This window comes from Pangasianodon hypophthalmus, chromosome 16 (assembly GCF_027358585.1).
Source record: "Pangasianodon hypophthalmus isolate fPanHyp1 chromosome 16, fPanHyp1.pri, whole genome shotgun sequence".
NCBI classification, from domain to species: domain Eukaryota; kingdom Metazoa; phylum Chordata; class Actinopteri; order Siluriformes; family Pangasiidae; genus Pangasianodon; species Pangasianodon hypophthalmus.
In genome coordinates, this window is record NC_069725.1 from 3,759,639 (window position 1) to 3,775,035 (window position 15,397).

The window sequence follows — 15,397 nt, forward strand, 5'->3', positions numbered from 1 at the left end:
CAGTGGTAATCCTGATTGGTCGCTGGGACCAATGGTGATCAGTGATTTGGAAAATAATAGTGATCAGTAACTGATCATTGGGAACAATAGTGATCAGTGATGTGTCACTGGAGAAACACTTAAAAGTAAAGAAGTTGGCAACACCGCTCCACCTACTACTCCCTGTAACTGATAATAAGCTGTACGGTAAAAAGAAAAACACACAATGAGCTCTGTTGCTTATCATGCTAACACCACAAAGTACTGAACACAGTCCACTATGTACAAGTATTAATTTAACACTAGCTAATTTAAATAATAATTTGTGGAAGCTGGGTAAATGTGGGTGATTTCATCCACCAATCCAAAGAGCCCAATGCATTTCAGGTATTATTCCCATTAGCATAAATTCTGAAGCCACCCACAGACACACACATTTCTTCATGAGTGTGCAATTAGCTCGACCGAGACGTATGAGACTCCCCAGAGTTTCTGGAGAAGGTTAGCATCGAGACTGTTGGCAAAGCCTCTGCAATTCTGTATACTGACATGGACAAACTTGGCCTGAATGAGCATCCCAGATCTGTTTAGCATTTGCCGAGTGAGCGTTCTTTACACAGAGCCGGAGAATGTAGCGTACTGAAGGAATCAATAAGTTCTACTTCAGAGCCACCGAAGCAGAGCGACCCCCCACCTCATTCTACCTCACACAGCTATGGAGTCCAGACGAAATCCTGCAGCTTCCAGTGTGTTTAAACAGAAACATTGCCAAATACCTCCATTAATGTGGATCAGCTTGCTTTTGTGTCTCAGCATTGCCTGTTTTGCCTTCTGACTGCTCTTATCTTTGTAAATCTAAATTGAGTCTTTCACACAAAGTCTAAAAGGTGACTGCAGCGGGTATACCATGACACCGAGGTTCTCAAACTTTTTAAATCTAAGCCCTGCTTTGTGGATAGTAAGTGCCCCACTGGGAAAACTAAAAATTACCAACTGTGCATATTTAGTTAGCAGATGAACACATTAGAATGCATCTTCAAATTTTTTGATTTTTTTTTTGCTAGGTTTTCCACTATCATTAGTTTCATGTGACGGTCTACGATGTTGCTTGTCCATTTGCTAGCTTGTCTATTTTGCTAGCTTTCTCTGTAGCTATCACTGGCCTGCATGTACAAGAGATTCTGATAACATTAGAGCATGATGTATGGGTGCAGGTTGACCAAGAATTGTGATTGGTTGGCAGATATTTAATTTTAATATTCTTCTCTACTTTTTTATATTTACTCCTTCAGGTTCCAAAAACCCCTTCTTTATGTTTCAACTATTCAACATGCTCTAACTATTTTAATTACCTTCTACCATTGCTTACCCAACCACTTAACAAGCCTAAAACTGCCCCACCTACCTTCACACAAACCTCAAACTAATGCCAAATACCATCAACTACTCCACTGCCACATACCCCCAAACTACCCTAAATCATCCTCCCAAATACCACTCTAACTCTGCTCATTTAACTAACATCAACTACAAAGCAACACCTACCCTAAACTATCCCTACACCTTCACTGACCCCTTCAATTACCCCTCAACACAACTACTCCCTCACTATTCCAACCTACCTGACTATCCCCTACCCATATTTGATACCACCCTTCCAAATACCCAATTACTTCTACCCCCTCACCCTTTAATTACTACTTCAATTACCTCCAACAACCCTTCTACTACTTTTCAACTACTCCTCCACTACACCTTTTTACTTACCCCATCAACTAGTGCAACAACTACTCCAACTATCCTTTACCATCACTTACCCCAAGTTACTCCTAAAAATACTCCCAACTACCCTAAACTACCATGCAAGAAGCCACCCAAACTACCTCTCTAGCTAATCAAAGGCTCAAATATCCCAAATGTCCCTGCCAGATATTTCCTCCACTCATCCTCCAACTACCCCTAACTACCACTACATTTACCTTAAACTACCTAAAGTTTTATAGCATCTACTATTTTAATCATGTACCACTTTTTATAGCAGATTTAATAAATTGATACAACAGAGATTTTTCTGCAGAACCCCAGTTTGATCAGTCTGGTTAGCCTATTATCTGTAAGTGTCATGTGGCTTGTTTTTAATCTCTATCAGAAACTAAAAGTTTATTTCATAAGCAGCTTCTGTTTTTCACTTAAACAGCCAGCTTGCAAGTCAAAAAAAAAAAGTAGCCATTCTTTATAGCTTGTGCAATCTGCTCCTACCCACTGTCAATGTACTGTATATGTGAGTGCAACTTCAGGAGAAAGTTCTTATTTAAGTGTGTGTGTGTGTGCGCGTGCGCATGTGATTTGTGCATGCTTGTGAGTGTGTCTGAATGCATTAACACCAACACTGAGCAATACAGAAACACAAGAATGATGTTCTGAAATGCGTGTGATGATCAGATGGCTCAAATCCGAGAGGATCGTTCATCTTCTGCGCTGCTTGATCCGCACAGCTGCAGATGCCTAAGCAAAAAAAAAGAGGGATCAGGATTTTATCTCTCTCTTCCTCTCTCACTCTCTTTCTATATGTCTTTTTTTCCTTCTGTCATTCCATCAGCGGAGATGAAAAGCAGCAGACTGAATGAGGGAGAGAGACCAGCTGCTTTTTTAAGACCCCAAATAGCATCCACATTCCAACCCCCTACCCCCAAACTACCCCAAGCTCTCTCCCAAACAGACCCGGATAGTCAAACTACCCACAAATGACCCCTCCAGCTATCAGTACACCTTCACATAACCCCAAAGTAACATTACCCTCCTCCTTCCAACTGACTCTTCTAATACCTGTCCAACCCAACCACTCATTCAACTGCTACAACTACCCCAACAACCCCATATAGCTACTTCTTTACTTCTCCTCTAATCCTACTATCATTCCATCCTCCAACTACTCATCTATCTAACAACTCCCCAATCTGAACTAACCCAACCACACTTACAATTACCTCTTAGCAATAGTAAATACCTTTAACTAATCCTTGACTTTCCAACAACCCCTCTCACCACCACCACCAACAACTATTTATGACTACCCTCCCAAATACCCAACCACTACACCTACCCTTTACCCTTTAAACTCCACTCCCACTACCTCTAACAACCCCTCATCTACTAACCTCCACTACTCCACCTACCCCCTCCACCATTTATTTACCCAGTCAACTACCTCTAACAACCCCTCCAACAACTCAAATTGCTCTAACTACTTTAACTATCCTTTACCATCCACCTCTAACTCTTCAGCCTAAAACTACCCCACCTACTCTGAAACTACTTTATAAACAAAATTATCCTCCCATCTACCTGGTCTAATCCTTTAACTACTATAAACTACTACCCCCTAACTACCCAGACTATACCTTAACTGCCATTCCAAATACCTCTAACCACCATTTCGAACAATCCCAATTACACAAAGCTTTGTCTACCCACTAACAACCACAAGGTTCTCCTCCAAATCCCCTCAACTATTTCACACAATCCTCCAATGACACAAAACTACACTCAAAGAACGTGCTACCCAAACTACCTCCTGAGCTAATCTCAACCTTGAATATCCCAAATGTCCACTCCAAACATTCCCATCCACCCTCCAAATACCCCATAATCTCCACTCCGACTACCTTAAACTACCTTCCATGTATATTCCACTTTGTCATACTGGACACAGACACATGCTAACACACAAACACTCACACTGAACAGATCTGCAATTTCTAGCGCCTAAAATTAACACACAAATACTACTCATGTTCATTTTAATGTGCTTTTGCAAATAAACTTTGGTAATTTTGAAAGACTGCTAAAGAGGACATGAGCACCACAGAAAGAAGATTTTAATGCCATGTTGATTCTCCTGCGGACAGAAAAGCAGAGACGCGTGACCACAGCGGCTGAAACACAAACCCCTCAGAGCTGTGGGAGGTTTGACGATCAACTGAAGTCATTTATATTATTTAGAACTAAAAAGATCCAAAGTTTACAAAGTTTCACAACTTTGAAAATGAACTAGCCGAAGAAGGGCAGCAATGTTAGTAGAAGCTGATGAGGATGGAAAGATTGTGAGCGAGCGTGTCATCTCATCAGGGAGACGATGGGAGGTAAATGACAGGGTTTCTTAATCAGGCGAGAAATACGCAGCGCCTTCTCTCTCCGCGTCCGCTAAACACAACGCCACGGCAAAACACACAAATCACGTTCCGGACGCTGTTTCGGAATTCACATCTGCTCTGCGTGTGTTTACACGTGTAATTTGTGTATTTTCACACAAAAACTGTGTTTACAGTTTTGGGCCACAGTGAAAAATCGGAGTAACGAGAAACATTCTGTGGTGGATAAATCATTTTCACGGTGTCCAGGAATGCGTTATTACAGACATCTACACAGGCCACCCATTGCTGTTATCACTGTTATGACAATTATTTCTATTATTTCTGTCCTAATATATCTCGAGACTTCTGATTTTTCTTTTTGTTATTTTTCATTTTCGTTCCCTCTGGTTTTGTAAACAGGATCAACTGGATGATGTGGTCTATAGATGAGCACATTGAATTTTACCATCTTTAGACCATTTGTAGGACAGACAGACAAAGCAGGACATCATAGACATAACAAATCTTATATAACTACCCAATAATTGTGAACAGTGAGACACACAGATGTTAAAATGCACTAATTGTTTTACCAGTTTGGAAAAACCTCCAAAGCTGAAAGTACCAAGGATGATATTATTCAGAGCTCTACTCTGAACGTAAATGTGTAAATACAGGCTATTCTTGCTATTTTACAGATTCATTTATTTAAAAATGAGGTTAACAATGAAGATTTGGGCATGTTTTTAAAAAAAAAAAAAAATAATTGGATGAAATAACCCTGACTATGATTAAGCATAACTGACTGAATTGTGTGAATAGACTTCCATTATTTGTTAGCTTCAGTAGCTTCATAGCACTTCAGAAGAAGAAGCAAACTTCAGATGGTACAATTTCGCTTAGTCTGCCAATGAGGTTTTAAATAAAATAAGTTATAAAATACATGGCCTTTCTGGACTTCTAGACTTTATCATTATTGTTCATAATCCCTATTTTAGAATATTCACATTATTTTAAGAGGTTTTAAATGGAAAATGAAAATGGCCATTTACCTTAAGCTCACAAATTAACATAGGCTTTGATTATTTTGTTAAAAGGTCAAAGGTCACCATCGTCTCTCTGTGCTGTGAGGATTTTGATTGACGCATGTCAGGGCAGGTGACTGTGTATTTGTATCTGTGTGTGTGTGTGTGTGTGTGTGTGTGTGTGTGAGAACCTACCGCAGTGTTTTGGCCAGTTTCCCACTCCGAGTCCTGCCATAATAAACCATAACCCAGCAGCTCCCCTCATATGGAGCAAATTACACACACACACACACACACACACACACGGCATGATAATTTGTAGCATGTCTTGTTCAGTACTGTGGTGCACAGATAAATGCTGTGCATAAACACACACACATACATTTGTCTTACTATTCTTGTGAGGACCTTCTATTGACATAAATCATTTAATTCAATAACTGATGCTATGTTACACTTAAATGTAACCCTGAGCCTAACCTCAGTAACCAAATGAAAACCCTTTTAGGGTTTTTTGTTTTACAAAAGCTTCAGTTTTTGTAAAAAAACATACACACAGATCGGCAGACATTAAGAAAAGACAAGTAACCTCACACTCTGCATTTGCTGATGCTAATTATTCATGTCAATCACATTTGGTCATGTTTATCATGATATTAGAAATATCTAGATGTTTACAGTTGCTGATTTATTGCAGCCATGCTTGTAGGCAGTGAACATTTTTTTTTCTCTATGCGACTCGGAAACTCATTCAAACATTGCTGCTTGTAAGCACAATCTGCCCATGGCTACCCTTCCTGTATACTCAACACAGAGAATTAAAAACAGAACATGCTGTTTAAGTTGGTAATACATGCAGAGGATTATCCATAAATAAAATTGGTCAATCTTCCAAGTATTTATTTGATGTGAAGGTGTACAGAAGAATTTTTCAAGATGCAGTGCTACATGCTAGTCTGCTAAGGGTCATTTTGAAAACAAGTGGATGCGACATTTTTACAGTTAAATTTCGAAATGTTTATTTTCAGACAAACAGCTTTCAAAAATATTTCAAACCGTATTTAACAAATGCACACAACTGGTTCTCACGAAATGTCAAACTTCACGCCCAAGTGCAGCCTGTGTTTAGGTGAACGCAGGGCTGATCTGAACCATTTTCACACAGTTTTTCACACTGTGGAGAGAACACAGCAGTAGGTATGGACTAAAGTATTAAAATACAGAATAGAGCACATGGTCAACCATGCTCAAGGGCTCAGCAGTAGCAGTTTGGAGGTGATGGGATTGAATTTGTGACTCTACAAACCCCTAGACCGTTCATATTTAATAAAATCTTGAATTGTTTTGTTGAAGCAAATACTAAGCATAGCTTTCTCCAAATCCAATCAGGCTATGAGGGTTTTGAGGATATAAAAAGAAAAGACACTTGCTCAGTCGAAGGAGAAACTCAGCTTTAGTCACACCATCAGATGTTACACCCACAGGATACAGAGCATCTGATATATTTTTACACTTTTCTGGCCACAAGCTTCAGAATCTTCAGGTTTAGATTGACATTCAGTGTGCTGGTTTTCAGTGGGAATACAAACTTTTTCTTTTAATACATTGACACAATGAGCATTTCAGAGCAAGATACAGACACTGGACTCGAAGAGGTTCACAGAATACCATAGGATAAACAATTATCTTGTGTGCTTGCTGAAAAGCTGTGGTTTAAAAAGTATGTTATTGGTTATCTGTCAGTCAACTGGCCCCTTTCTGTAAACATAGGCAGTTGTTGACTGCATTTATTTGACAAAAAGTACCAGCTCTTCTAGTGAAGCTAGAGTTCTGGCTTGCAGGACTAGCTACTCTCTACCATGGGCAGCATAAAAGATACAATTTTTTTTTTTTTTCTGTTACTGCAATGTTGTGAATACATACGAGTACCATTTCTTTCATAAAGTAGTGTTTTAATCCTGAATGTATGCATGTTTTGGTTGGTGGTCAAACACGTTTGCTCCAAAAAAAAGTCAAATCACAGAGGTATAAAATAAAAAGGCAAATATATTAATAAACTAAATAATTAGTAGTAAAATTGGGACAAAAGGCTGAAGATGGCGCCACAAATCCCACATCAACTAAAGATTACAGGGAGAGTGTACAGGACTCACTCTCATCTATATCACTTCTTCCTTTCTCCTTTTGAACTCGTGTCCCTGTGATTAATGACGTCTCCGCTTCCGTCAGCCTCGATTCATCCTCTCGTTCGTTAACTATAATTAGATACTGTCAGGTCTTTCACTTGGCGCTTTAGGCGTTTTGCCTGTGTACAGAAGCTTCACCCATAAAACTGTCATTCTAAATCTGCATTTTATTGAAACTAGCATTATCATCTGTGCAGATTTTATAGTAATACAGCTGTAACGTACAGGATAACACTGTGTATATATATATATATATATATATATATATATATATATATATATATATATATATAGAATTCCAAGGTTTTCCACTTCAGTGCTAATCAATATAAACAATCCAAATGGAAACTTAGCCCCAAAATCCTCCTCCATGCTTGAGATCCTTCTAATGACAGGAAACAGGAAGGCATCACTTTTATGCATCACATTTACACATACTTAAACCTAACTGTAATTTCTGTAACAGAGTTTTTTTATTTGAGAAACTGAAGCTGAGCACACAAGGTACCACTGTGGGAAAAAAACATTTTACTATCATTCCAGTGAAGACACTGTCCATCTGGATCCTCTGAGAAAAGATCTGAACATTTTTTTCTACAGTATGTAAGATTTAGCATGTGCAGTGTCTGCAATGCTTCACACTAAAGCTTTAATAAGGCATAACATTTGGAAAGCAAGCAGACCCGCAGCACAGAGTTTCAAAATCCAACCCGACTATAAAAACCTGATAAAACCGGAGAACGAATAAATCATATCAAGCAGCGAGTGAATAAAACTCATCTTTCCTACTAATTGTGTCTATATCCTAAGTATTAGTGTCAGCGACAACTGTCATCAGGTCATCTGTAAACAAAAATGAATTAATTAATGATTTAATGCAACTGAAAAAATATAAAAAATTTCCAAACGTCTTCCAAACGACTTTCCTTTCGGCCGTGCTGCATTGTAGTTACTCTCTCACCAGAGACCGAAACACACACATGGAGGTGCTCAAATCGGTGATCATCTTCATCAACTAGTATTTAATTTTCCAGCTTGTCTATTTTTATTACTTGCTTAAATTGATGAATAAATATTTGAGATCTAAGTGAGCTTTCTCACCTCACAGCTTCAAGGTCTCCAGTTTGATCCTGACTTCAGGTTATGGTCTGTGGGGATTTTCACATGTTCGCACTGTGTCCATGTGGGTTTCATCCACGTTCTCCAGTTTCCTCCCACATCTCAAAAATGTAGGTGTGAATGAATATGTGGTACCCTGCGATGAACTGGTGTCCCATCCAGGGTATACTCCCGCCTCACACCCAGTGTCCTTGGGATAGGCTGTGGATCCACCGCGACCCTGAACAGGATAAACTGCATATTAAAGATGAATGAATGAATAATTGCTTTCTGTTATGTTATTTTCTCAGTAATAACATGTCTAGGATTAGCACTAACCAGTTGGCAGCCACAATGTGTGTGTGTGTGTGTGTGTGTGTGTGAGAGAGAGTGATGTTTTATTAGCCACATGGGAGCTACCAAGCTAGGATATGAAGATCTGTGGAAACACAGTGAACCCGAGCTGACGCTTTACGAGACAATCCAAATGCACGGCAGGCAGCACGCTTCCCCAGAGGTCAAAGGTCACACTGATGATAAAGTCATCTTCCTGGAGATATGCGAGCACTTTCAGTTTCATAGAGAGGAAAAAGCGAAGTTTTTCCATTCCGAAGTTTCTCACTGGGTCTAAAACCATTTAAGCCTGAGGACAGCTTCTCAATTTTTCCACTCCATGCTGAAATACCAACAGTGTGATCTCATCAGATAATTAAGACCATTTGATCAAAGGTTTTTAAGCAAAGTACCAGGGATTCAGTCATTCTGAATACATTCTGGCTCCCTGCTCACTACCTAGTGCCCTATATAGGCCGAGAGATCGCTTTTGCACCCTGTGTAGTGATATATGCTGTAAAAAGGCCTATAAAAGACTTTTGTTTAAATGGAAATGCAATAAAATAAAATCCTCCTTCCTTTGTATTCACGGTTCAACTTCAGATTAGCATCCTGAAGCTGGACAGGAAGTGTTAAAGCGCCCATTAAACCAGCTGATGTTTAGGATTTAATTCCATATGCTGACGTATTTCCTTTAGAAACAGGAAATCAGGGTGGGATGTTTTTGACAGGCTTCTCCAACAGCCAATGGCATTCAAGATACACCAAATACCCATCAATATAAAGGAACTCAGCTAGAAGTTTACATTTGCTTAACTAGCAGACTTTAATGATGGATTTTCGAATTTGTCAGCACTATCTTTACCTCCACCTGCCAGCTATGTCAGTGAGGACGGCATCTTAGACAATGAGGTTGTACACGTTTAAGCCAAAATCAGGAAGTGTTGCTTCTGATGGTGTCCAAAACATGCACGTGTTGATACACTCAATGGCTTATTTCATATTTACTGACATACAGTGATTTGATGGCTACCTGCTTCTTTAGATTGATACTTGGCCAAATTGATGTGTTTGAGGGCAGGACATAAACAATCTAGCAAGCATTTGTATAGTCAAGTGAACACCTGGACATTTTTTTTAAACATTTTGTTACAGTTTACCCACTATTGCCAAAAATTAAATTTTTCTTTTTATTTAAGGACTTGCTCATAATCTACTCTCAGACTGTAACATGACTCTAAATGTGTGCCTTTTTAAAGGCAAGTGAACTTGTTTGGCATTTACTGTAAGATTATAAGTTACTCTAAGTTGACATTTGTCTTATACTTAATATTAGATTATGTTAGTATCAACTGTAACACATATATGTTGTGTGCTACCAGTTCCTGATTAGAGTGATCCAGATTGCCTTTTTCTAGTTAGATCTATCTTCCCAATATTCCCAATAAAATCAAAAGCCACAATATTTCTAAGTTCACTTTTACCTATTTCTTACTTTCTATTTTACTTCATAACGTACTATTTTCTACTAATAGAATATTTAACTATGACCTATTGTAATTAGCCATCCACAAAGCCAAGAAATATGAGAGCCATATGAGAACTTGTATAACTTTGATGTTTGCTTTAATCATATTTATCTGATTAAACATTACAGGAGACCTAACCTAGCCTAGTCCTAATAATTCACTTATAATGTGGCTTATTAAAACATCCTAACCATCTAACCATCATGTGGTTAATGTGTTACTCGTGACATTGCATGCTACGTTTTTTTTTAATGGCAATATGTAAAATATGTGTGCAATTTACATATTTGACAGACGCACATAATTATCGCATATAACTACCACAGATCCTCAAATGCAGTCGAGTGTAGCTAGCTAGGTCTGTCATCACCTATGACAGAAATTTCTTTTTTTTTTTTTTTTTTTTTTGGGAAAAAGAACATTTTATTAAGATAAAATGCTGCTTAAAATAGTCTGATTTGTATAGTCTATATCCTATATCATGCCTTGAAAAGGCCTAAAACTGCTTAGCAATTAGCCAGATACAAAAGCTACAGCTTAGTTAGCAACACAGTGACAGATAAAAGACTATAAGTCTGATAGCAGCCACTTTTATCCAAAGATCATGTGATGATAATCTGTATTTTATTCAGTCAGATAGTTTTAAACACCTCTGAGGAAAAAAAAGCTGAAATCCTGATGTGGAACAACATTGTATGTCAGTGTTTGTTTCTAATTTGTGTCATCGAAGCCTGGGTCCATGACTCTACACCTTATGTACACACTGTTTTGATGAAAGCACATTTGCGCAACAATACTAGCGATACCTTCCATGCTAATGTAGGAACGGGCTGTTTTAAATACAGTTTTAAAAACATTTACAATCCAGAAGATGGCTTTTCTATTCCAAAAGATTTTTTTAGTTTATATATTTATAGTTTCATACAACAAGACGGTTATTTTATTAGGCACGAGTCTTATAACAGGTCACTGAATTCGCTGGCGTAATTTATCATGCACAGAGAGCAGCACACATCAGTCACACTGCAAGGGTCACATTACACTAATTCTTTTGTGTGTGTGGTTGTGTGTGAGGCAGGGCGTACTTTTTTATTTGTATGTCTTTTAAAAGACAAGGTGAAGACCAGTCCATTTCCCACTGAGGCTGACAGTCAAGTTTTGAGTTGATGGGGGGAAAAATGAAATGCAAAACAAATGTGTTCCTAGCTGCGAGGGAGAATTAGTCAACAAATAGTTGTCCAATAAAGTACAATAAATAAAGATCTGTGTTATGATCGGATGACAAGCACCATACACATGGATCACGGCCGGCATGGAAAAAAAACACATCTCTCTCTACACAGATTCCACTGAGCAGCGGCCAAGCATCGAGGGAAACTGAGGCTACAGCGAAGAGAAGCGCCTGACAGGATCTTATTTTTCTTTTTCCCCCTGTGCACACAATATTTCTCCTCAGTTAGGAGTGCAATTACCTCTCCGCAAACAAACGCAAATTAAGCGCCCCAAAAACGAGGGACATGATTAAAGTTTTATGGTATTTTGGCCCCCAATGAGGCGTCTAAGAGAATACAGATGCCTAGCATGGGGGGTTTGCTAATGCTAACCATCCGTCCCTATTTCTCAGAATTCTCAGATCCTTGCTAAAATAAGAAGTTCCTGATTGAAACTTGCTCCCATTACATATTTCAAAATAAAATAAATGCTCAAATTTGGCTTCGTCATAAAAAAAAGTTTTGTCATCATGCAGACTTAGTGGTAAAGGTCAGGAAAAGCTGGAATCCGACTCACATCTCGAATGATGGAGGTGTTTTATGGTTTGGAGTGACACAGATGTTGGTGTTGCACTCTCATAAAATAAAACAACAACAAAACAGAAAAAAAAAAACTTTAAACAATCCCAAAGAATTGTAACTCTTCCAACTGGTGTGTGAAACAAACAGTTAGGGTTGGGTTGAGTGTTGAGGTTAGCGGTTGTGGCTTTCTAAACTTTAAATGAGTGGGTTGTATTAGAACAGAAAGTTTAACAACAATGGTTATAAGATACATTGCATTTTATTACATTACCAGACATCACTCCTACAGTTGCATTTAGCTAGCTAGCAAGTCAATATCTAAATATCTTTAAGTAGAAAGATGGAAGTTCACAGCCAGCTAGCTAACATAAGCTAACCTGACAGGATTTCTGAAGGGATTTTTTTCAGTCATTTGCTAAATGTTCAGAAGATAAGCTATGCTGACAGGATTTAAGTCGTATTCAAACATGTTAATTACTCTTTGCTAACACTAGTTAGCAAGCTAAGATGAGCTAACCAGACAGGATTTCTGATTTATTTTTTTAGTCATATTCAGAATGTTCATATCTACTCTGCTAATGCTAGCCAGCTAGCTAACCTGACAGGATTGCTGAGAGGACCTTTTCTCAGTCTTCTTCCGAATGTTGATATCTTCACTGTTAATGATAGACAGCTAGCTAGAATGAGCTAACCTGACAGGATTTTTGAGAGAACTCATTCAGTCATATTCAAAATGTTCATATCTTCACTGTTAATGCTATCCATTTACATGACAAAGTGCTAACCTGACAGTATTTAAGTCCTATTCAAATATGTTAATAATACTCTTTGCTAACACTAGCTAGGTTGAGCTAACCTGACAGGATTTCTGAGAGGATTTTTTCAATCTCCTTCAGAACGTTGATATCCTCAATGCTAATGCTAGGCAGCTAGCTAACATCAGCTATCCTGACAGGATTTAAGTCATACTCAAATATGTTAATAATACCCTAACACTAGCTAGGTTAGCAGGCTAAGATAGGCTAACATGACAGGATTTAAGTCATACTCAAATATGTTAATAATGCAACACTAGCTAGGTTAGCAGGCTAAGATAGGCTAACATGACAGGATTTCTGCAAGGATTTTTATGTTATTGTCATAAATGTTTATAATATTCACCACTAATGCTGGCTAGTGATCGACTCATCACTCAAACGCCTGACTGAGCAGCAAGCTGTCGAATCTCACACCTCTCATTTTACTCTAATATTGTTTGGAAATTGTTATGGCTGATGATGGTGTGTGTGATGGTGTGATGGTGCTTTGTTCACTCCTAAACTCAGTGTGGTTTGGCATGGCCCAGTGTGTCAGCTACTAAAAACCTCCAGCGTTTGTGTGTTTACTTCATTTTGATCTTTATGGAGTCCAAATGTGCAGTGACAAAAAACTCTAACGTTATGGGGATATTGTGTTATTCGCCTCAAGGGAAACACACACACACACACACACACATCATGCAAGACAGAGAAAGACAAACAGAAAGACAGAGAAAGAGCTAGACAGTGAGGGAGAGTGACAGAGAGAAGGAAAGACAGAGAGACACATTAAAGAAAAAGAGAGACATTAAAAATTAAGAAGAAAGAAGTGAAGGAAGACAGACACAGAGACAGGGAGAAATAGAGGCAGTGAGAGAAAGACAGAAACACAAAGACAGATAGATACAAAACAGAGACAGGGACAGAGAGCAAGACAAAAAGTGAGTGAATGAGAAAAATGATTTAGAGGCTGAAAAGGACAAAGAGAAAGACTAAAGAGAGACAAACAAGGCAGACTAAGAGAAGAAGAAAGAATGAAAAATTTGGAAAAATAGGCAGACTCTAACAGAGGCAAAGACAGAGACAGAGAAACAGAAGAAACAGTGGAAAGAGATGCAAAAAAAGAGTGAGAGAAACAGACACAAAGACACAGAGAGAGTAAGAGTAAGAATAAGAGAAAAAAAGAGAGTGTGACAAACAAGTAGAGAGAGACGTTGGTATATTCAGAGAGAAAGAATGTAAAAGAAGAAGGGCAGAGGAAGAGAAACAAACGGATGAAGAAAGTGTGTGTGTGTGTGTGAAAGAAAGAGAGAGAGAGACAGAGTGAGAGAGCTTGAGTTTTAAGCATCTAAGGCCCAAATGCAGTAATAATTAAAACTGGCATATCAAAATCCTTAAAAGCAAACTTTTCCACAGCTGGACCTCAAATCAATCTCTCTATCTCTTTCTCTCTCTCTCTCACACACACACACACACACACACAAACATACATGTCTCACTGTTGCTCTTCTTCCTTTGCAGGCGTCTCTCTGGAAATCAGCTACGACACATCAGTGGCTCCGCCCTCCGTGGCCTCACCGGTCTCAAAATCCTGTATGTATACACGTATACACACACACACACACACACACACACACACACACAGAATAAGATACTCACACTGCTGCCATTAAATTTGGCCAGAATTAGGAGCTCAGACATTAAAGCTGACTTTGAACCCTTAAACATTTCGCTAAACTCCTCCCCAAAACCGAGACTGACCAATCATGACTTAGGAATTGTGACTAGGCACAGCACAAACTTTCAAGACATTGTGTACACTAGTGTATGGCTAAATGAATAGCTGATGTGTGTTACATTAATCAGCGATATGAAAGTTGCTGAATGTAGCTAGATGAAAAAGCAGAACTCTCGGATTCTCGGCTGTAACCTCACAGCACGCTGCTATGCTAGCTCATGTATATGTGTGTCATAGACATCTCCACAAATTTAGGCCAATAAATGTGAACTAGCCCACTAACCCTAGCTAGCGAAAATACAGTATAAAAGAAAACCACGTCTGTGCGTTTCTGATGTGTGTTATTATCTGATCTGTGTATTTTGTTCTCCATTCTGTCAAACATGTTAGGCATGAGCTGGATTGTGTTAGCACGCTAGAACAATAAATATACACATCGAGGCGAGCACGAACCTTGGATGACTTACTCTCGACTGATATAACTGAGTGTGAAATACAGAATGCAGAGACACACAAACACTTCCCGCTAGTGATTAGCCAAGTTATGTAGCTACTGAACAACTTCACTACTGGCTAACGATACAAATTCCACAATGATGATCAATCAGCTGACTGTTGTTCACCGACTTCAATCAAATAAACAAATAAATAAATACCTGACATCTTCATCTTCATCAAAAGCTATACTGAATGCTTTCTATCTTTTTTCTTTCTGTTTTAAATATCCTTCAATATCATTTCAAAATCCATCCCTGTTTAGTATCTTTCAACACTTAATTATCTTTG

At 38.6% G+C, this 15,397-nt stretch overlaps 1 protein-coding gene across 1 annotated transcript in view; it reads left to right on the forward strand.

Moving 5' to 3' along the window:
* The window catches only part of LOC113545529 (leucine-rich repeat-containing G-protein coupled receptor 6), an 80,203-nt gene that overhangs the window by 36,834 nt on the left and 27,972 nt on the right, over positions 1 to 15,397 (forward strand). Inside the window, exon 3 of the mRNA XM_026944911.3 lies at positions 14,395 to 14,466. Within this exon, the coding sequence (XP_026800712.3) occupies positions 14,395 to 14,466 (72 nt within the window). The remainder of the gene's footprint in view (positions 1 to 14,394; positions 14,467 to 15,397) is intronic.